Source organism: Zonotrichia leucophrys, chromosome 8 (assembly GCF_028769735.1).
Source record: "Zonotrichia leucophrys gambelii isolate GWCS_2022_RI chromosome 8, RI_Zleu_2.0, whole genome shotgun sequence".
Taxonomy (NCBI): domain Eukaryota; kingdom Metazoa; phylum Chordata; class Aves; order Passeriformes; family Passerellidae; genus Zonotrichia; species Zonotrichia leucophrys.
The window spans coordinates 9,829,988-9,853,820 of record NC_088178.1 but is presented as its reverse complement, the minus strand read 5'-3'; the positions used below and the strand labels follow the sequence as shown (position 1 = coordinate 9,853,820).

Sequence of the window (23,833 nt, the reverse complement as noted above, 5' to 3'; positions counted from 1 at the left end):
CAAAATCCTGCTAAAATCTTCCTTCCATGTTTACAGACTTCCTAGTCAAGGTTAAGTTTGTTGTTCTGTTGGTGTCTGTTAGCTGTGAAACACAAAGAGTGTAAATAGATGTGAGTGAATGGAGGCATGATCTGGAATGTCCTCCGTTTGGAAATCATGGTAGATCATTTGGAAGAAATATCCATGGTCATCTTTTTGCTAAATAGTTAGATTGTTCTTTTTACCAACCGGTGCTCTTTCTGATGCTTGGTTTGCTTACTGAAACAAATCATAGAAGTCAATAAATCAAGTCAAATAGCCTTTTGTTGGAAGCAGTCATTCAGATATAAAAGAATTTTTTTTTTTTAAATACCAGAGGTAAAACAGGATACTAGTTGTTCTTAATGTTTGGGAACATGTAGTGCAGTGTGTCTAAGGAGCTCCCCATGCAGCAAAACATCACTTACATTGCACATCAACATCATAAAAATTTATTTGCTTTGTCTCCCCAGATTCCTCATGAAGCAGCAACTGGAAATAATCCTTTAGGAAAGTGCTGTACTTTTCAACATTTGGGTTTTAGTTAGCTGGAAGAGAAGATGCCTATTTACACAGTTCCTGCCAGGAGCCCTGCTGGGCCAAGATGCACAAGCACCTTGCAGAAACCTTCCTCACACGGTGCCCTGGCCAGCAGTAAAGCATCTGGGCAGCAGCTGAGGTCACAGGCACTGGGAGAAAAGGATGGGCTGCCTTCATGTCCTCAGAGTAAGACTGAGGAAGTAAATAGGACCTATGTGATTTCAGCTTGTGCAAAAGTGACTGATGTGTCAACTTCTTTTAAACTGGAGGGCAGATTAACACTCCAGAGGAGAACTGGAGCAAGCAAAAAACCAGTGTCTGGTAGTGACACAGCACAGAGTGCAGAGGAGCTCCAAACAGAGAAGAGACTGACTCTGCGCAGGCGTGTGAGGACTGGCTCCACAGAGAGGAGTAAAATGAGTCAGAATGTTGTGCCTAGAAAAGGAAATGATGACTTTGATGCACAAGGAAATGACAAAATTGAACTTCCACAGAATATTAAGGGTACAGATGGTGTTAAACCAAACCTAAAGTTAACTGAGGGTCAGTCAAGTAGCAAGTTGCAGCACAACCTGAACAGCAAGGATGCCTTTGGTTTAGCTGGTGGTGTCTGTGAAAATGCTATCAACACGTGTTTAAAAGATAAGACAAGCACTGCTGACATAAAGTTTCAAGATGAAGCTCCTAAATCAGAACGGTTCATTACCTCAAAATGTGCTAATAGTCTGTCAGGAGGGCAACTGAATGAAAAAGGCAATATAAATAAGCTAGCTGGAAAGCAAAAGGTGCAGCACTTGATAAAACACAGCAGCTTGGAAAGACCAAGGACACCAGCAAAGGTTTTAACAGAAAGATTTGCACTTACACCAAAGAGCAGCACTTCTCAAGACCAACCATCTCTCAAGCCAGCCTCAAATGAACAAAAACCTCATCTGCAAATTTTAGCCAAGAAACTCCCCAGTGTCTCCAGCTCTCTTCCTGTGAGCACAAGTTCAGAAACAAAAGGGAGCACAGAAGGTTTAGCTGAGAGCAGCAGTGCTGGGGAAGATGTTTTCAAGGTGAAAAACAGCAAAGTGATCGTAGCTGTGCGAGTGCGGCCCTTCAGTAACAGGTTTGTGTCCTGGGCTTATTCCTGGTGCTGTGTGTTGAGTTCTGCTTTGTTCTTGTTATTTCATCATTGATCCAAGAAGGATATACTGCATACCTGGTAATTACCTGATACTTCATGCAACACTAAGATTTTATTGAGAAACTGAATTGATTTTATTGGTGTTTGGGTCTGTTTTTTACATATTCATTAACAAAAGTGTTTTGAACCTTAATACTCTGTATGTTTATCTGATGGATATTTTTAGCGATGATCATTGATTTTTTAATTTTCCATTAGACAGTGAAATGACTAACTTAAAGCATGCAGCTTATATATTTTTTTTTATTTTCCCACTTTTTGCATTCAGAGAGAAAACTGAAGACTCATTCCCTGTGGTCTCCATGAGTGGTTCAGAGACAATTGTACAAAATCCATCCACAAACCAAGTTTACAGTTTCAGTTATGACTTCTCCTTCTGGTCTTTTGATAAGAGTCATCCTAATTTTGCAAGCCAAGCTATGATTTATGAAACTCTGGCACTGCCACTCCTTGAAAGAGCTTTTGAGGGCTACAATGCTTGTCTTTTTGCTTATGGGCAGACTGGCTCTGGAAAATCATACACGTAAGTTGCTAATAATAATTGCTAAAATTCTGCCAATTGTTATGCAGTGTTAAGTCAAGAAAGAGATTGAATGGAATAGATTTCAGAGTGAATGAATTGTGTCAAAATGTTATTGTGTATTTTCAAAATAATTATATCAGTATTTATAGCAATTAAACAAAAGTTAACTTTAGAATATTTTTGTGTATGTGACCCTGACTTCTTTCTATTTTAATGGAGAAAATAAAAACTTTTCTGAGATTTTAGGGAAAAAACCCCTTTATTATTGTAGAGAGCTTGTCAGACTCTCCCAGTGGTGTTCTTTACCAGTGTTTGTTATTTTGTGCATGAAGTGGAGTAGTAAAGTATAGCATGTTTTTTGGAAAAGACATTTAAGAGATCATTATAATTAGGGTCCTTATGCTTCAGAGCTTTAAATAAATCCAGATGTTTGTGGCACTGCTTATTTGAAATCAAATCTTTGCACAAAATAATCCCAGATAAGTAACATTTTTAGGGTTTATAGCCAATTGTGTATACCTTAGTTATATTTTTGAAATAGAATGCCTAGTGAGCTGTTTGGTTTCCAAACATGCATCTATTAAAATTAGTTTGAGTTTTATAATTCCTGCCAGGTGCTATAGATTTTTAATAAAGGTAGTTGAGGACCAGAAATGTTTCTGTTCAATTTACAATAAATATAGAACTTAGACAGAAGTAAGTTCCCTCTCAAGTGGGCGAACTTCCATTTTAAGTGGATGAACTCAGTTTTTACTTACACTGCTGTTTCTACCTTGGTCTAAAAGAAAGATAAACTCAGGGTTGCAGCTGTTATCCTGTTTCTAGGTTTGTTGTGTTTGTGTTTGGATTTTTTTCTTTCACTTAAACAATAACTTACCTCTGTGTTTTGAACAAGACTGAAATTAGTATTGGGGTCCTCTGGTCAAGTTTACCCAAGAGATTTGTGCTGTGCAGCGCTGTGTGTCTCCAGAGTGCAGGGGATTAGTGCAGGGCACTGCTGTGCTGCTGTGGCAGAGCTCAACTGGAGCAAACTGCACCAGAGCTGGAGACAGGCTTAGGTTGCACTGGAAGTGTGCAGGGAATATGAAATGCAGGCATGGTAAGATACTGGACATCTGTGGGTTTAGACTCTTCAGCTGCTGTAGAGTCTTAGTTTTACTTGGGTTTTCAAACTATTTCTCAATGGATGAAATAGAAAATACCTCTGGATATCACCTGGTCCCACTCCAGACTTAGACAAGCACCAATTGAGATCAGGTTAATTTCTGTTGCTTGTTGTTGTATAACTTAGATGTGAGTGGCATGGCAACTGTAGAGCTGTACAGTTAATGTTAAAACTGTCCATGGAGAGTCACACAACTAAACCAGCAGGATTTTGACTGCAGGATGATGGGATTTGATGAAGACCGAGGAATAATTCCAAGACTTTGTGAAGATCTTTTCAATCAAATAGCACAAATGGACAAGGAACAGGTGATATGCTTGTGCCATTGGACTGTGGGGAAAGTGATATTTAGTGCTGATCCCTTTATTAGTGTTCGTCTGCTGATTCAAATCTTATTGTGTTGATAGCTCTGATTCATGGGGTTCACTAAATAGTCAAAACCAACATTGTTTTGCTTCCTTAAAGGCAGTAATATGGGGAAGAAATATGGGCATGATATTTTTGTTGCATCACTAGACAAGGATTCTTTCCTCTCTATGTCTTACATTTTAAGATCTGTGTAAGGAAAGACAAAAACAAAATCCCAGTGGGCTCCATGCTTTCAGTGAAGGCTGTAAAATAGATCTCAAAAATATGAATTTATTGTTAAACATCATGTATCAAAGCAAAATGCACTGTAATAGTATTCCACTTCTAGTATTCCAGCTCAGTATTCTAGCTGAAACAAAAAATAACTACCCTCACTTTCATTTTTTGTGTGGTTGTTTGTGTCTGTAATGACTGACTATCTTTAATTTTATTAGGTTTTGTATCATCTTGAAATGAGCTTCTTTGAAGTATACAATGAGAAAATTCATGATTTGCTTGTCTTTAAAGCTGAAAATGGACAGAAGAAACAACAAGTAAGTTGCTCACAGAATCAAGTATCTGCTTAACCTTTAAGGAGTGGCATTTACTCTGAAACAAAAATGTACTAATGATAAGTGATCATTGTCTTTAATCTAAGTACATTAGTTGTGAACAATGGGATTCAAGTAAAAAAACAAATAAAAATATCAAAATATCACCAGATGACTTAAAGTAAAATGCTTGTCACTGGACAAATGCTGAGCAATGCTGAAATAGAAACAAAATGGTTCAGTAGAATCCATCAAAAAAGTCAAAATCTCCCCTTATCTACAAAATGAAGATGATCTTATAAGCCTTTATAAAAAGTCTCCTAGGATATACCTAAATCTCCAGCTTATAATAAGAATCTTCTGTACAATATAACTTGAGTTATAATCTTGTAATTTAGATGGAGTTTTCTTTTTTTTTTAAACCTGGTTGTCTCTTAAGGAGCTGGAGGAGGGGGAAAGAAACAACACTGGACTGATTAACTAGTTAAGTATCACTAGTTAAACCAGTTTAGCTAGTGTTTAGTGGTTGTGTATTAAAATATGTAGAACTGTAAATTAAAGAAATTTGTCTTAAGTAGTGTATGTAAGGAAGGAATTTATTATGTCTGATTTATCAAAAAAAAAGTACTTTCTGTGCTTTGACATTGAGCACTATCCTGGCCACTTGTGTGTAAATTAAATATTAGTTTATAATAGATGAAACAGATGGTATGCAAAAGTTGATATGCAACATCCACCTTGCTGTTGAAGTAAGTCCTTTAGCCTAAGCTTAGATGGACTTCTTATAAAGAAATGAAGACTCTACTGTCTTGTCTAAAGCAGAAGTGCTTTAACTCTGAGTTTTGTTGGTGATTTTGGGGTTAGCTACTTAGAAACATAATAGATTTATGTTGTAGAATCTTTTATTAAGATATTCCTGAGTACTAGATCTAACTAATGCACTCCTAATAATTTTTATTTTGAAATTATTCTCATCAGCTTCGTGTAAGAGAACATCCAGTGTTAGGACCATATGTGGAAGGCCTGACAGTGTAAGTCTGAGCTTATTTGTTAACTGTTTGTTATCTGTACTTATTTTAACAGAAGTATGGTGTAATCCTGAAAAAGGATATCTTGAGGGCTCTATGAAAGCTTGTGTACTCACCAGTAAATTAAGCAAGATCCCAGTGTTATGTAGTTTTAGAGAAATGCATACCCATGACTGGCTTGATATATTTTCTTAATTGCCTTAGTGAAATCTAAAAGGGTGGAAGTCTCAAGACAACTGCAGCTTTCATTATGTATTTGTATTTTGTTTGTAACTGGGAAAATGGTTCAGAACTCAGGCAGGGAAATGTATAGAAAGAAAACTGAACTCAAACTTTCTAATTTTTCCCCCCGCTCTAGGAACGTTGTCCGTTCTTACTCTGATATTCAGGTAAGAGTTTTTTGGTTACTAAAAGGGAATACAAATATTTTTGCCTTCTCCTTTTCTGCTTACTGCTGAAAAATAAATTCCATGATGGGAAGAAAATGTTTAAAAGACTATCCAGTAGTCTATGATATTTCAGCTGATTTTGTGAAAAAGTGATGTAAACTAGTCCTGTATAATGGAGCTGAATAGATTTGTACAGTCAAGTATCACTGTTCATATTGTTATTTCTAAAATTTAACTTTTAAGTCTTCTCTTATGGTCATAATTTGTCTTAATAAATGTATTTGCAAACATTTTAATCTTCAGTTAACCATCCAAAGTAGGGTTTGGTTTCATGTCCTGATTTTTCTCTTTTACAGAGTTGGCTTGAACTAGGTAATAAGCAGAGAGCAACAGCTGCTACAGTAATGAATGACAAGAGCTCTAGATCTCATTCTGTCTTCACCCTTGTCATGACACAAACCAAGGTATTCTGGGGGGTTTTTGTGTCTGTTCAAATCTGGTAGTAAAAAAGGCTTCTGTGTGCTGCTTACAAAATTGTGAGAATAAACTTGAAGATCTTTGAGTAAAGCACAGGGCATTTTAACATGGCTTTCTACAGCACAGAACTTGTTTTATTTTACATGCTTTGAATAGATTCTGATGTCTTTGTGCTAAGTATATTTATAGCAGCAGTATAAATATGTCTAGGCTGACAGATCTAGGAGTAGTTCCAAGCTTCTCAGTGTGAGTTTTGAGATGTAACAGGAATCCTAATTGAGGCTAGATTGAATTTCACACTGCTGCCAACACATCTTAGCTTCTAAGAAGGTTGGGCTGTGTGAGGTGTGTGGCTGTGCTGAGTTCCTGCAGGCAACAAACTGGGGCAGGAGATGCAATTTCTGCTCACTTTCAACACACTTCACTGAATAAATGTTTTCTTGCTTCAGGATGCTTCTTCCCCAAGTGTCTCCAGGATATAGGGAATACAACTGCTCATCTGATTTACAGATGCTTAAAAGACAAAACCTGACTTAGTGACGTGAGCCTGAAGACAGAAATGGAATAGGTAGAGCTCCTCAGGAGTTTAGAGACTGTCAGTTTTCTCCATTGATAAATGACTTGTTGTGTGGGGCATTCTGGTCTTGATTGGTTTAATATTTTGTCCCAGTTTCTTGGATTTTCTCCTTTCTTCATCCCCTTGCCAGTCTCATCACTATTATTGATTTTTCTCTATCTCTGCTGTTCCTGAGTTTTTCCACTGACTCCTTAACTCATCTTCATTGGTCTAAGTCAGTAACAGCTTACTGATTTGCATGTTTATTGGATAACTGCAATTGGATTGACTGCAATTATCATGCACACTTCAGAGCCAAACCCCTGGTTTGGTAATCTGTTTGGTTTGCAGTTTATGCCTGTGCAGTTATTCAGCCCCAGCTAACTGATACTATGGTTATAAATCTGAGCTTAGTCTCCTTCAAGGGAAATACACAAGAGTATCCTGTCAAAAATTAAATGGCAGCATGAAATTTTTATGTATTTAATGTGAGCAGCTTGTCCAATTTCTGCTCCTCCTCAGGGTTTTTATTTTGATTTGAATGCCAGCATCTCCTTTCTTTCCAGGTAGAATTTGTGAATGAAGAACAGTGTGATCGCAGGCTCACCAGTTACATAAATCTCATTGATCTAGCTGGCAGTGAGTGCTGTACAAAGGCTCAGACCACTGGAGAAAGGCTGAAGGTAAATCAAGAAAAGGCTGGACTCCTAAGAACACCCTTAAACTCCAAAGCATGCTCACCTAACAGGACTTTTGGGCAGGAACTGTAGCTATAAAAGGAGGTATATAGCCCTTATGCTTGCCAGTATTACATCACATTTTGCCAGTGAGAGTGGGTGGCCTGAAGAAGCTCTTGAACTGTGCAGTGTGGCAGATCTTGCTTAGAACACCTCTCCCCATGTTATGTAGGTCTAATGATCCTGCAGAAGGAAGGAGGGGGAACTTTGGAAATCATGAATCCAATATCACATGGAGTTGAGGCTTGCCCCTTTTTAGATTTTTCTAATAAGAGACTTTATTTCAAGCTGCCTTTGTAAGTTTGATGGCTTTTAACACTACTTGTTTTAAGGGCAGGGTCTTTGTTCTTTCAAAATGAAGATGCTCTTCCATCTTATTGTTTTTTAATAACTGGGGACATTTAACGTGGTACAGCTGTAGCATACGTTGAACAAACATAATTAATCAACAATATAGTTGTTAACATCACACATGAAACTGCAACTGTATCATAATATTTTTATTTTTGCTTTATGTAGGAAGGTGTGAGTATCAATAAATCACTGTTGACCCTTGGAAGGGTTATTTCTGCCCTGTCTAAACAGTCTCAAAATGGAAAGAAAACTTTCATTCCTTACCGGGAATCTGTCCTTACCTGGTACGTACATTATATAGCGATTGAGGCTCTCTCAGGTTGTTGTTTTCTCATCTATTCATGATGCATCTCTTCCCATCCTTTCTCTCCCTCTCTCTGTTATGATCTGTGGAGGGCAGAATTTGCCTGTTGCATCAGATAAAGACCAAACAGGAGCTTGGTTTGTGTTTTAAGCAGCTAACAGTCCCTCTCAAATAAGTAGCAAAACCCTGGGTATTTTGTATTTAATCTGTTCCGATTGGGAAGTTTTGAATTTTTCTGTCAGTGTGAGGGCCAGGGATTGACTGGTATTGTCCTGTCCAATGAAGGCTGCTAAAGGAGAGTCTTGGTGGCAATTCCCAAACAACCATGATAGCCACAGTGAGCCCAGCTGCCAGCAGCACGGAGGAGACGCTCAGCACCCTTCGCTATGCCAAACAGGCTTGTTCAATTATCAACATTGCTAAAGTAAATGAAGATGTCAATGTCAAACTAATCAGAGGTGAGTTGACCTTTCAGCAGTCTTTCAGGGTTGTCATTTGCATGTGTGTTTAGCTTATTTCTTATAAGAGTTGTTACTGCTGATATTCTGTTGTGTTGACTGACCGCTTGTCAACTAGACTAATACAGCTTGGGATGTCTTCCTTTTAATATTATTGTTCTTTGTGAGCTTTTTTATTTTCCAAAATGCAAGTGAGATCTTAGGCTACACTTGAGAACCAGAAATAGAGAAAGATGTTTTGTTTTAAAATAAATAACAGGATTTATTTTGTACTGTTGTACTGAAGTGTATTTTGCCTTTATTTTTTACATGTACTGTATGTCTGGTTTGTCTCATGTAGAATTAAAAGCTGAAATTGAAAAACTGAGGGCAGCTCAGAAAAGTGCTCTGAACACTGATCGTGAAAAATACCGGCGTTATTTGCAGGAAATAACATCTCTGAGGGTAGAATTGCACCAGCAGGAGAGAAACATGGCAGAAATGCAAAGGTCAGGCACTCATTAATGTCTTAATTTAAAATGAAAATGGTAAAATTTGTATGCTGTAATTTTCTCTTAATATGTTATTTTTTCCATATATTAAGGGCCTGGAAAGAAAAACTTGAACAAGCAGAAAAAAGGAAATTGGAAGACATAAAAGAATTACAGGTACTTTTTTTTTTTCCATAGGACATAAAGCAGAAAATATAACCTCAGCAAGCCTTGCAGAAGAATGAGAACAGTGTAAGATTTGGTTTCCCTAATACTCACCTTGCAACAGATTGCTGTGACTTCTTTGAAAAATTTAATGTAGATATTCATTGCTTTATGAATGCATAAAGTAAATTGGTTTTTAATGCAGAGCTCTTTTTTATCTAGAAAGCTGGAATTGCATTCAAAATGGACAATCATTTACCAAACCTTGTCAATCTCAATGAAGATCCTCAGCTTTCTGAGGTGCTGTTATATATGATCAAAGAAGGAGAAACTACAGTTGGAAGGTGTACACCAAATTCAAAACATGACATCCAGCTTTCTGGAGTGCTGATTGCTGATGACCATTGGTTTGTAGTGTTGTTTTTATATTTTAAATTTCTTCTTACCCTTCCCTTTCTTTTGGAGTCACTCTTCCTTCTGGCAGTAACAAAATATAGTCTTCTAGCCAAGACAATGCTATGTAGGGATATGTTTTGTACTGCTCAATGATTAAGGCAGCTACCCTCTGTTCCCTCTAGAAACCTGTTAACTGATGTAGTTTAGTTTCTTTGTTTATTGCATTCATGTAGCAAAGGTTTCTTCTGCAGCATTTCTATAGAATAAGACCTGATCAAATGATGCTGTGTGATAGATAAATGTTATATTAAGTTCAGTGGGAAAGCGAAATGCCTCGACATTTTTAATTTAATAAAAACAGCAGCTTGGTTGTTCTGGAGAAATACTGCTCAAAGTGCATTCCCTGCAGCTGGTCCCCAAAAAAGTGCTGTAAGAAATGTAACTAATCAGTTACTAAAAACATGGAAGTCACATTATCAAAGAAATTCTCAGATGGCAGGGTATTGCAGTAAGTTTCTAGCAGTGGATTCCTAGATATAAATAGAGGTTCTCTGCCATAGGTTGTCATTCAGTAGTTGTGTTGTACCTAAGTAGTATGAAGACAATACACACCTAGGAAAACAATAGCATCTAAAGCTTGAATTTTAGTCTATTAAGAAGCATCACTTGCAATTATCATGAGCTACTAATACTGCAAATGTTTCTTGTTTTCAGTGTTATTAAAAATACTGTTGGCAAAGTAAGTATTATTCCACTTAGAGAAGCCAAGACATACGTAAATGGGAAATGCATTTTGGACCCAACAATTCTGCATCATGTAAGTAATTGACTGGTAAGAGTAATTTGTAATAGTAATCTGGTAATAGTAATTTGTGCATGTGTGGGTTTCTTTGCTTTGTTAATATCTCAGCTTCAGACTGCAGGTTTTCTGAGAATGCTTTGTAACCATAAACATTTGTCTCTTCTCTTTGATTTCTATCTTCACCTGCATGTTTTAAGAACTGAAAATTTGCTTATAAATCTGAAAGTTTCAGCAGAATTTTTTTTCTCCCAATAGGGTGATCGAGTGATTCTTGGGGGAGACCATTATTTCAGGTTTAATCATCCAGCAGAGGTTCAGAAAGTTAAAACACCTTCTTGTGGGACTTTGTCTTTGCATGATGGTCCAAAAGATTTTGAATTTGCAAAGAATGAGCTACTGATTGCACAGCGAACACAGTAAGTATTGATTCTTCTTGTTCTGAAAATAAGTTCAGTTGTTAATTCAACCATGCAATTAGTTTTAGAAGTAACTGAAGATTATTATTATTAATTATTTCACAAGGGGGAAAGTAGCAACTCCATTTGTAATGGAAGTCACAGACTTGGCTGGAATGATGTACACCTCTAAGGTTCAATCACCACAAGCTAATCCAGATACCAACAATGTAGATCACTATTAGAGAAACCCTGAGCTCCAGGGGTCCTCAGAGTACTGTTTATCTCTTTAATTATGTTTCTCTCCAAGCATGTGATGAGTCTGAAAATGACTTTTGATGTTTTAAAGAGATTCAAAATCTGATAAGTAAATGCCTTAGGAAAATGAGAAGAACCCAAAGTAATAACCTTAGGTCTTCTGTGATGGAGAATTTGAGAGACAGTGAAATGTCATTTGTACTTACTTCATTATGGGGTGTTATTAAACCAGAGGACTCATTGATTTAAAATTTAATTTTGTGTCTTAATGTGATTTAGTGAATTTCCATCACAGTCTTTAAATTTGTGAAAATGGTGTAATAAAATAAATGTGGAAATTGAGTGGATTTGAAATTCTGGAATGTCTTGAATGTCTTTCATATTTACATTGGAAGTGTCTACATTTTGTCTATGAATTTGAAACCATGCAAAGTATATAACTTTTTTGTTAGAAAAAAAAATTAAACCCTAATGAGAGAAAAAAAGATTATAATCTGTATGCATCTTATAAGAGACAAACGGCAGCAATCTAAATGTATGACACTTGCAGGCTTGAATCAGAAATTGAAGAGGCACGACTCAAAGCCAAGGAAGAAATGATGCAAAGCGTCCAAATAGCAAAAGAGATGGTTCAACAAGAACTGACCTCACAAAAAGAAGCGTATGAGAGCAAAATAAAATCCCTGGAAGCAGAGGTGGTAAGTTGTCATTGCATCATTACATGAAATGTATCAATCAGGTAAACCAGAAACTGTAGCATGTGGTATCTGTTTTTTCAGTGCTTGCTTGGCCTTGCTTTGTGTGGCTTTGGTTTTCTTTTGCATATTATAGCAGCATGTTAGAGAACACAAAGCCTCATTCTTGAAAAAAAGTCAATCTTAGTAACAGAAGAAGTTGTAAAGTCGTTATCCTTTTCAGAGTTACTCCAGGAATTGTGACTTGTAAGCAAAGAAAAATACCTACAGAATCTGCCTTTATTGTATGAGGCTTTTAATTCACTATACTGGATTGATTAATACAGTTTTATTTTGTCTTTCCAAGCTTGCATGCTGCTTTGTAATGGTTTTTTTTCAGTGCAGTTGCAACATGCGGAAGTTGACATAAAATAGTACATTGTGGTAAAAAAAAATGATGTATCTCATATCTTACATAGTCTACAGAAGACCTAAAGTGATGCTTGTGACCTGGGATAAAACCATTGCTGACCTTGGGCTGTGTAGGTCAGAGGCTGCACATCTGAAATGTATGGAATATCTGCCTGAAGGATGGGTCAGAAATTCTGTAGGAGTATTCCTCCTCTCACTTTTCCTTTTTGATATTAGAGAGAAGAATCTCGTAAGAAGCAAATCCAAGAACTGAATAACCAAAAAGCCACAACCAAAATACAGGAGCTGGAGAAGGCAAAGAAAAGCCTTGAGCTAGAGCTCCACTTCAATAAGAGGCGTTTAGAAATGGAGACCTTAGCTACCAAGCAGGTGATTGGAAAAAAAAACCTTTTAAGGCAATAAACTCTGGTTTGGTTGGGGGACTTTTTCAAATTAATTTTTTAAAAATCAATTATTGTAAAGGAAATGATTTAAAGTACTTCTATGTGATTTTATGCAGAAGAACTGATGTTTTGTTTGCAACCTGAGTATGCTAATGTATTAATGTTGGGGATTAGCTAATGCTGGCCTCATTTCTTAAATAATGTGGATGGTTTTGTTCCTGCACCAAAATTCAGCAACTGTTGCCTTTGGCAAAAGTTATTACTCCAGGCATTAATGTAAGTAATGTCTGAGTCTTGGCTGGTGTTTATATATATCTGACTGCTGCAACAAGTACAACCTTTTAAAAAAGCTGTTCCTCTTTAATTCCAGGGTTTTTTTTGAGCATTGCAATATGTAAGCAAACCCAGAGAACTGTCAGTTTGAAAATGAATTATTTTATATTAGCATAGCAGATGTCCAGTATAAAATTCATTTTGTGAGTCTTTAAAATGCCAGGAACAAAAAATTTAGCTTCAACAAACAGTATTAAGAGTTTTAGATTTTTTTTTTACCACTGCCCATTTTTCCCCAGGCTCTAGAAGACCATACTATTCGTCATGCAAAGATAGTGGAAGCTCTGGAAGCTGAGAAGCAGAAGATTGCTGAGGAAATACGTGTCCTTCAGAAGAACCATGGCAGTGGGAATAAATCAGTGATGGGTATGTAATGCGTGGTGTTACAAAGGCAATGCTGGCTTCTCTTTTCTCAGTGGCCATGGGTGATGGGTATTGATACAGGAACCTTTTCTGTTGCACTGATACTTCTCCAGTGATCCTGACCAAGAGCAGCCTTCTGGTTGTTGCAATCCTTTCTGTTCATCAGCTGTATGTATGGACTGCTTTAAAAGCTCTGTTTAATCCCACTCAGGGTGCTTAGGGGGACATACCTGTAGTCTTATTTATTCCAGTTACTTAAAAGTTGTTTCCTGTTTTATGACCTGCCACTGGTCAGGCATTAACTCATTGGGGAAACTGAGTAACAGAATTCATTTTCTTCCGTTTCTTATCTTGGATTAATAATAATATAGTGTCTAGTCTTATGCTTCTATTTCTGAAATACCCTTTACCCAACCATTTCAAAGAGTTATCTTGCCTGGAAGGGTAATGTTTTCCCAATGTGTTGAGAATTCTTGGAACTATTGTTGGCTAAATTACTTTTTTGCTTTTGGGTTGTGGTTTCTTTTGTCTTTTAGTTTTTAAACCCCAAAGTGGTTGCATCACAGTGTTTGGTTCACAAAATCAGTATGTTCTGTATTCTTTATTAGTTCCACTGAACTGGAAGTCTCTGAAGCTGTCTGTGATGATTAAAGAGGCTAATGCCATTAGCACTGCACTAGGGAAAAACACTGTTTTCTGCAGGTCAGTGTCTGAGTTAATTATAATGTGTATATGTAATAGTTATATAATATTTATGTATATATTTGGGGATGGATTCAGGATGTGCAGTGAGCTGTTGGTGTTTCTTTTAACAGTTTTGTGCAATTGAACATGATAAATTTCTTTCCCAAACTTGTTAGTTAGGTGTGTAGCTGAGCCTTGGTATTTTGAAATGGGAATTTCTAATTTGAATTTTAGATCAAAACTTTAAATGTATGCTATAGACAATTAATTTTGAATTTAGTGTGCTTTGGAGGTGAATCTTCTGATGCCCATGTCCATCTTACTTTGGTTCACTTATTAAAGTGGTCCTAAAGCACAGTAACTGAGATGCATGATGTCTGAAGAAATTTCTGTGTGTGGGTCACATTTTTAGTTTCTGTATAATCCTACCTACCAGTATCTTATTTATTTTTGTAATATTAATTTTTGTCTTGATTTTTGTCTTCTTCTTTTTTTAACTTTCTCCATTTCTTAGGCATGACAAAATTGATGATAAAACAGGAACAGTGTCTTCTATTCAGGTGCAGGTTCGTAACATCAAACTGGGAATAACCACTTTTTGGAGCCTAGAGAAATTTGAATGCAAGCTAGCAGCAATGAAGGAACTCTATGAGGTCAGTAACAATTGAAGAAGAACCACTAGTAATCAGTAATATTTTGTCAAAGATAAGGTTTTGATAATGCATGCAGGAGGAAAATCTTGGTGATTTTTTGGGTTGTATATCTTAAACAGCAAGATACATGACTACTTCTCACTAAAACCATGCAGATGCATCTGTCTATTAAACAAAAAGAATACAATAAAACCAAATGACTTTATTCAGGTCATTTTGTGTAGAGTAAGAAGCAGTAAAGCAAGGACTGCTTTGTGATTCTTTTGGTTGTTCAATTGTTTTATATTGTAAAAGAACTTGAATTTCTAAATTGAGTTTTCATTATTATGTTCTATTTATCCATATGTTGACTACTTTGCTGCTTTTTCTGTTTAACTCTCGTCCTCCCCTGTGTTTCCTTTATATTTTCAGAGTAATGATAGAAATAAAGCTGTTGCTGATGTGTTTTATGATCCTGCTGATGAGTGGGAACCTGACCTTTCAGACAGCTCCATTTCCTCGCTTTCCAGAAGAAGGTAAAAGTAATTTGTAGCTACTCTCCTATGCTTAAAACAAAGCAAAAAATTGTGTAGCTATCTAAATATATCTTGTGTAGATATATTGTGTATATCTAAATATACTTCTGTTCCACTCTCTTACTGTCATCTGGTGAGTCTTCTCTTGTATTCACTCATTCTCTTGGATTTCGTCCATGGACAAATAAAAGGAACAAAAGTTGCATGTAGAGCTTTCCAAAGCATCAGTGCAGAGTGAAATGTGTAGTTTTTGTGGTTTCCTTTCCACTTTTATACTGTCAAAGCATTGTTTTTAAGGAGTAAAGTGCATATGGTCTGGGACCTTGCATTTGAAATTTTAGCCTTATAACAGTATTTATAACTGATTCACACATTTGTGCAAGCTGTAGCTCATCATGGAAATGCTTGATGAGGAGAAATGCTTTTCTTTTCAAGGTTTTTCATGTTCTTTTATCATCCTTTCTTAGAAGTAGAAGCTTCATGAAGAACAAGAGAATTTCTGGATGTTTGTCTGAGATAAAATTGCAATCTATTCAGAATAAACAGACTTCCTATGTATCAGGTACTTTCTAAATAGCAGAACACATTTCATTTCATACTCAGAATTTGAACCTACCACATGCATAAACCGGGGTGTCTCTGATGGTTGTTTGAAAATTATGGGTTGGAAAGCAAAATAAAAAATGTCCTGTTTATGGTACCTTCAAATATGTAATGTCAAGCTGTTCACAGTAGGGGTCTCTGTATTTTTGATTATCCTTTCTGAGGGCAAAACCTTCCTGACCAGCGCTTTATAAGCCTAATTTAAGAAATTTATCTAAAACATTACTTTGCTTAACTATGTGGGTTAATTGGAGAAAGAGGCTGTATCCTGAAACAGTAATATAGATACTTCATTTGCTTGAGTTGTTATTAATTCAATTACTAAGGTTTCCCCAAGCTTTTGGCCAGATTTTACAACCTTTGTTTTCCTGAAGTATAGGATGCTTTAGTCTTTCAAATATTTGAATGCATTCAGTTATTTTAGGTTGGTTGGATTTTATTTTTTTATTTCTCTGTAGCCTTGATTGTTGAAACAAATGCATTCATGCTAAGGAATTTCACTATGGAATTTCTCTTTGTACTAACAGAACTTATAAGCTGTTTAGAACATTTTACACATTTTTTTTCTGAATGACTGCCTTGAGTAAGTCAATGCCTTTAGAAAAGTCATGAAAAAGACACATGGACAGCTAACTCCTATGAAGAGTTTCATGCATGTATTTTTTGCTTTTAACTTGTACAGGTTCATTGAACAAGTCCAGCATGTGCTCAAGCATTTCTGAATTGTTTCTTCCTGGAATTTGCAAGGAATCTCTAAGTTCAGCTTTAGATTTGCTGGAACAGAATCATGAAGGAGGAAAAAGCATAGCAGATAGTCTCCTTACTAATTTGTTAATAATTTTTTCTGGAGCATCTGCCATTTCCAAAGCCTACGAACAGCAAGATGAAGAATGTCAGGAAAACTGTAAGTCTCATTTTCATAGTGGTTTAAACATTTCTAATGACTTGTCTTTCAGATGCACAAGCATTTATGTATTTGTCAGTCACAAGAATTAATGTTCCTCTGTTCATTTGCAGGAATTCAATTTTCATTTCTTTCTCTTGTAGTTTTCTCTCTTGATCGTGCTGCTCAGTCCTACAGCATCAGAATTGTCTCTGCTTTTGACCAGATTGTGGTTGTAAGTAAACTCTGGCTTGATAATGTCCAAAAGTGTTCTGGATCTAAGAAAGTTGATGAAGAAATGAAACAGGAAATAAAGAACTTGGGAGGTTATTTACAGTTGCTGTTACAGGTAAAGCATATTAAAGAATTCATCTGTGTGTAGAAAATTTCTCTGCATTAATGCAGTATTTGTTATAGTATATATTACTTGAATGCTAAAAGCATTTAAATGCCCAGTGTGTGTAATGACAAAACCATGCACCTAAGGAAGATAAATAGCCAAGGCTGCATTTTTTTCTGGCTAAGCTTGTAGTTCCATGTGCTAGTGGAGAGTAATGCAGATTTCCTGTGCCCAGGCACTGACAAAAGCTTTGGTTCTTACTGATGAAATGGTAAAATGAAACATGCAATAACAGCAAATGATAGTTTAGACTATGAAGTGCTGCTGTTTATAACCTCATAAACCAGTGGCCAGTGAATATTATTTTTGTGCACACTACAGCCTTGTGAATCTATTGTTCCTTTTAAACTATGTAGTATAATGGTATGGTTTCTCTGTGGTTGCAAGGCGTGATTTTTTAGCTGTTCCAAATAAGTCATTGGAAATAGGCAGGTGTAAAGCTGAAAATGCCTGAGTATTGTGTGCTAGGAACTCTTGCTGTACAGAAGGTGTGTATTTGACCAGAGGTGCTTTCTGGCATCAGTGAAAGATGTGCCTTTGTTTCCCAGGGGTGTTCTTCAGATCTATCCTCGATGGTAACAGAGGCATGGAGCAAAGTGAACCAAACAGTGAAACAAACAATGAAGTACATAGGACACTTGGCAGTAGTCACAGCAACCGATATTTCATTTCCTGAAGAGAACAACATTCCTGCCTCTAGTTTACAGGTGAAGAAATGTTTCTTAGAAATAGTGATTATGAATAGTAATTCTAGTGTTGAGGTCACACTTACTATTGGTAACTGAACTCTGGAGCAAATTGTCCCATATAGCAACTTCATCAACCAAATTAAGTACATTTAGAGTTTATCTAATACTTCAAATTTAGGGTGAAAATGCATGTATTAATACCCTTGACTTTTTTCCCCTTAAAAACCACATCCTTGGAATCTGTGTAAGTTAAACCTATGAAGAAAAATAAGTGTACAGTGCTTTTAGGACTGTACCTGCACTGAGATGATACACTGAGGTGATACAAGTCTATCTGTTTCACTACTTATATTTTAGTAATCTGTGTCCAAGTACCACACTGAATATACAAAAATCTGACCTGAGCTCCTGTGGTCCAAGGAAGATGTGTCTGAATAGACTTGCACTGAATAATTTGCTCAAAACAAACTTATTTCTAGTCTACTGTAGAAAAATTGTTTTAATTCAAGACCACTCAGTTTCTTTAACCATTGCATTTGGAACCTTTGTTTTAAAAGGAATTTGTACTTGCCATTTATGATGGAGTAGGCTTGGGACTGGAGTGTCTCATTGATGCTGTACAGGAGAAAGCAAGAATAGTACAGAAAGAACTTGTGAAACAACGTCCACAAAATGAGGTGAGATGAAATGAAGATTAATAACTGCTACTATATCTTGGAGGCACTTGATCATGGTTTGTTTCTTGTGCTTGTCATGAGGATGATGCTGTAGGGAGTTACACAAAGTAGAGAATCAAGTATAAGGAATAAGCACCATAGGTAAAAATATTTCTGCAGCTGTTTGAAAATTCCAGTAGGGAAGTTTGGGTACCCCTTGGAAGCACACCACTTCCATAGTGGGTAAGCCCTTTTGACAGAGAGCCTGCCTGAATTCCAAGAAAATACTTGGGAAAGAGTGAAATCTTCTGAGTGATAAATTGTTCCTCTCAAGGACAGCAAAATTTTCTGCCTACTCAGGTTTACACTGTTGTCATTCTTAATCCTACAGATAGTAGTGAAACAATCCAATATACTTTATTTCAATGTCTTTTGCTTAACTCCCAAATGCTTTGGGTTTCCAGCAAATGGAACTGAGCACTCTGCTTTCCAAATAATGCTATTCACTTGCAGCTAATTCTGAAGTATCTGCTGTACATGCTTGTCTCTGGAGCAGCTACTGTAAGGATGGAAAGAAAATGCCAGAGCTACCCCTGCCACTTAGAATGACAGTGATACAAAGTTACAGGACAACCTTTCTGTAGTGAATATTTAAATATGTTCATTTGATCCTCCCCTAGGAAGGGGTTTAAAACCCTGCAGATGTAATTAATGTTTTCTACCAGTTAATGTTTTATTTGAAGAATTGCATGTTTAGTTGCAGAAAATGCTATTTCTCTTGGGTATTTCTCTCTTTACTATGTCAGTGTTTGCTCTTTTTCTTTTAATGTACCTTGACTTGAATGAAGTGTACAATATAATTAAAAGTTTCTTTGTAGATTCAAAATCGAATAAAGGATAACGTGGTGGCATTAGCCAGATTCCTTGAAAACAACATGTCTTACTGCAGAAAGGTAAGAGAAATCTTTCCCAAAATGTGTGCTTTGAGTCTGGTGTTTAAATATTAAGGATGCATTTATCTAAGAGGAGGACTGTGTATGTGTGTCTGTGTGTGTGTGTATATATATATATATATATATATATGCATATGTACTGTATATTTTGGATTGCACGCTAACACCTCCTGTCACAGCAGCATTCCTGTGACTGGAAAACTAACTTTCCTTGCTGCTGCATTCCCACTCAAGACTCACTAATTTTAATTTTACTTAAGATAAAGGATTTCTGGAGGTACTTGTATCTTCCTTTTTGTGCTTATCTTGAACAGCCTAACTACCTGTTGTGTTTTTTTTTTTTAAGTTGAAAGATCAACTTTGCTGGTGTAATTATTTTATAACTACTGCCATAGTTTATTTCCATAGTTACTGGTATTTTGAATTAAAAGCCAGTATAGATGATTTAGCCTCTCAGAGCCAAGCAATTCCTGGATTTTCATGTCATTTACTCTTTTCTTCTTTTCCTAACCCTGTCAACCATGTGCAGTTGTGCATTCTTTTCAGTGCTGTCTTATATGACATGACACTGATTTGATTTTGTGTTTCAGCATTGGCTTGATCTATGTGACTGAAACCATAATAGGCATGTTTAGGAGTTAATACACTGTGTTGCATTTGATTCTCTTGAAATTGCTCTTTATTAATACAGAAGGAAACAGAATCTCAGCTGCCAGAAGCAGAGTGTCTATATCGAGAAATAAGGAAGAGCACTAAGATTGCAGTGAAGTATTTGGAATTGGAGCAGTGCCTGACTGAAGTCTGTCAAATTGTCTCTTCCATGTTCCAAGGTATTGGCTGAGTTACCACCTGTAACCTACAGGAGACTTGCAAAGAGAGGGGGCTCTTTGGTACCTGCAAAATGCTGCAGTTGATTCTTTTTGTTTCTGTTTCTCATAGGGTTATACAGAAACACCAGCCCTCTCAGGAGCTTTGCAGAAAATATTTCTGTCATTGCTGGATATTTTAACAACTATTTCAGTTTATTTGCCTTGTCTTCTGCGAACAACCCTATCCAGAAAATGCACGTGCCTTTTACGAACCTGGATGAATTGGACTCCCTGGTTGATTCCCTTATTATGAATTTTGAACTTGAGCAAAGACAGCCATCACTGCAGTCTCCAATTATTTGTAATGAAACTGCTGAGACTCGAGGAGGACAGGTTGAAACAGGTCAGGTTGGATTTGCTTGGAAACAGGATGGGATTCCAGAATGCACACAGACTCCAGAGCTTTCAGCTGGTAGGATAGAATGGGTATAAAATGTTATTATCAAGAAATTAAAGAGAACTCTTTCCTATTGCAACATATCAAAAAAAGCTACAATTTATTGCTAATATTATCAGTGAGTGAGTGGTGGGACAGTAAAATGCCATGTTTGTCTAAGTACCCGATATTTCACCAAAGAAAAAAAACCATTCCTAAAGAGGCTGTCAAACTTCCAAATATAATTCCTTCTGTTTAAGTAGAAGTCTATTACTGCCTAAGTTTATAAAAATAATTTTATTTTTTTAAATTTTTGCTTCACCTCAGCTGCATTGTAATCTAGTAATGCTACTGCAACTTGAAAGTGTTTTTATGCCTTTTCTTAAACAGAGCAAAAACTTTGTATTTATTTATGTAGAGGAAAACACAAGCTAGAAAAAGTACTTTACAGTCTTATTTGAGGAATGTTTTTTAAAGTGGTTTTTAGTTCATTGAAGAAACTGCACTTAAAATATCAATGATGCTGTTCAAAGTAATCTGAAGTAAGTTTATGTTAGGTTTGTTGCTAGTGAGTTATCTTTTGGTTACTGAAAAAATTTTCTCTACTATTCATATTGAAATGGAAGCATATCTGTTCCTACATAACATATAAATGATCCCAGATTGTACAGAGCTTCCCAATCCACTATTTCCTTGTGCTTGCAGTCATTGTTTAACAAGCCAACAGTGTTGAGAAATACAGAAGATAAAAGCTAAGGTTTTTTCCTTTACATCAATGCATCTGTTGTGGTTTAAGCCCAGCTGGAAGCACCACAAAGCCACTTTCTTGCTCCCCCATCAGTGGGGAAGAATCAGAAGGGTAAAAGTGAGAAAATTCCTGGCTTGAAATGTAAGCAGTTTAATAGGGAAAGCAGAAGCCACACACACAAGCAAAGCAAAACAAGGAATTAATTCTCTGCTTCCCATGGTCCTCCCCATGGGCTGTAGGGGAATCTCTGCTCTCATGCCTGGAGCATCTCCCCTGCTCCAGCATGGGGTTGTGGGTCCTTCCCACAGACTGCAGTTCCTCATGAACTGCTCCAGTGTGGGTCCCTCCCATGGGGTGCAGTCCTTCAGGAGCAGCCTGCTCCAGTTTGGGTCCCCTCAGAGTTCCTGGTCCTGCCAACAAAGTTGGTCCACCATGGGCTCCTTTTTCCATGTGTCCACAGGTCCCTGCCAGGAGCCTGTGGCACCATTGGCCTGCCCTGGCTTTCCCTCCATCAGGCCCACTTGTGCCAGTGTGGGCTCCTCCATGCCTGTGGATCTCTGCTTCCACATGGGCTCACCCACAGGTCACAGTCCCTTGGACTCAAGCTCACACTGGAGTTCCAGTATGTCCAGCACTGCGGCACAGAAACAGCAGCAATGCCCTGGCCATGTGCCAGCCCCTGTGCAGCACCATGGCTGTCCTCAAAATGTCCCCAAGCACAGCAGAGTGAGGGGATCAGCAGCACCACAGAGGGAAAGCAAAAAGCAGCCACAGATGAGCACTGCACTGATGTACTGTAAGGCATCAAGCCCAGGGCAAGCACAGGAGCGGCCAAAGAGCAATAACAGCTATAAATTCCATCTAACACATTCCAATCAAAGCTCTTGAACCTTCTGAGCCCTTTTGGGCATCAAAAGGAGCTGTTGTGGTTTAACCCCAGCTGGTAACGCAGCCCTACACAGCTGCATGCTCACTGCCTCCCAGTGGGATTGGGGAGAGAATTGGAAGAGTAAAAATGGGAAAAATCAGGGGGTGAGATACAGATAGTTTAATAGGAAAACCAAAAAATTGTGCATGCAAGCCAAACAAAACAAGAAATCAATTCACTACTTCTCTTGGCCAGACAGGTGTTCAGCCATCCCCAGGAAAGCAGGGCACCATCACATGTATTGGTTACTTGGGAAAGCAAATGCCATCACTCCAAATGTCCCCACATTTCTTCATCTTCCCCTCTGTATACTGAACATGATGTCACATGGACTGGAATATCGCAGCTGTGTCCTCCCCACTTCCCAAGCACCTCCAGCTTCTTCCTCAGTATGGCAGTACAAGAAACAGAAAAGGCCTTAGCTTTTGTAACTTTTGCTCAGCAATTAAAAAAAAAACCAAACAAAAAAACCCCTCTATTTTATCATCATGTTCAGCAGAAATCCAAACAATTGTCCTATACAAGCTATCTTGAAAAAAACTAACCTTACCTAAGCCAAAACCAGTGCAGCTTCCAAGGTGGATATTCATGGCTGTAATCTCTCCTTCAGGGGGAAAATGTTCAACATCTTGAGACTTTCAGTCTTTGAGGACAAGTCAGGCTCTTGGAACTCTTATGTGAAAAGACTGCAGTAGAGTTATTCATAATTTTCTTTTGAAAATTTTGGTTATAATTGATGCTGTTATTCAGTGATATGATGCAGAGGAAATGGGGAAGGTAATTATGCTGCTCCAGTAACCCACATTTGTATTTCCTAAAGACTAGTACACTGTAGTACTTTCCCAGAAAATGTCTAGCAGTGCAGTCCTGCCACCAAAAACACACAGCACTTTTTTTTGTGGCTAATAATTTCCCTCTCACGTGAAGTGTGCTGCTTAATTGCTTTCTTACTGTAAAGGCCCTTGCAAGTTTTGCTCAAGGGTTAAGAAATTATATTCAGTTGTTCAGATTTTTATGCTTTAAAAATGAAGAGAAGCCTGATATATTTCTATTTGTGTAAATGTGTTATTTTGTATTTGCCTGGAGTTTATAAATATATAGCTGGTTCTTTTGTGTTGTGTATCTAAGCATGGGAAGTGTAAAGAGTAAAACTACATCATGTACCCAATCACTGATTTTTACAACTTCAAATGTAAATTTCTTGTTAATTTTCTTCAGTTGATTTTGCGACCTTCCTTTGTCACTGAGAGTATTGCTTTCTTACTCATAATATTGTAGTGTCTAAATATTAGCAAGAGGCATTTTTGGTAGCTCACAAGAGAAACAAACCAGAAAATTTCTTCACTTATGTAAAATTTCTCTCTTCTACCAAGACACATTAACTTCCCTCAAGTAACAGCACACTTCCATTGACTGAGTGCTCATGAACTAATCTATGCCTATTAATGTCAATTCCTTTCAATATCTGCTAGTCAAGATTGTGGTATTGTGTCAAGTGTTCATTGCAAAATTACATTCAAGTGTTAGTGATATTCCACCTGCTCACATGATTAATCATGTTAGCTTTT

At 37.1% G+C, this 23,833-nt stretch overlaps 1 protein-coding gene across 1 annotated transcript; it reads left to right on the top strand.

Moving 5' to 3' along the window:
• Nucleotides 1–501: 501 nt before the first annotated feature.
• Nucleotides 502–23,248, top strand: KIF14 (kinesin family member 14). Its single transcript, XM_064719611.1, has 29 exons — nt 502–1,669; nt 2,016–2,270; nt 3,656–3,743; nt 4,239–4,337; nt 5,313–5,365; nt 5,721–5,751; nt 6,108–6,215; nt 7,351–7,467; nt 8,041–8,159; nt 8,465–8,637; nt 8,978–9,125; nt 9,221–9,284; nt 9,495–9,679; nt 10,383–10,485; nt 10,726–10,886; nt 11,674–11,821; nt 12,446–12,598; nt 13,185–13,311; nt 13,917–14,010; nt 14,507–14,645; nt 15,057–15,160; nt 15,628–15,722; nt 16,446–16,667; nt 16,811–16,995; nt 17,595–17,753; nt 18,293–18,412; nt 19,270–19,344; nt 20,036–20,174; nt 20,284–23,248. The coding sequence occupies exons 1-29, from the start codon at nt 579–581 to the stop codon at nt 20,643–20,645; spliced, it is 4,917 nt and encodes a 1,638-aa protein (XP_064575681.1). The 5' UTR covers nt 502–578; the 3' UTR covers nt 20,646–23,248.
• Nucleotides 23,249–23,833: the final 585 nt, after the last annotated feature.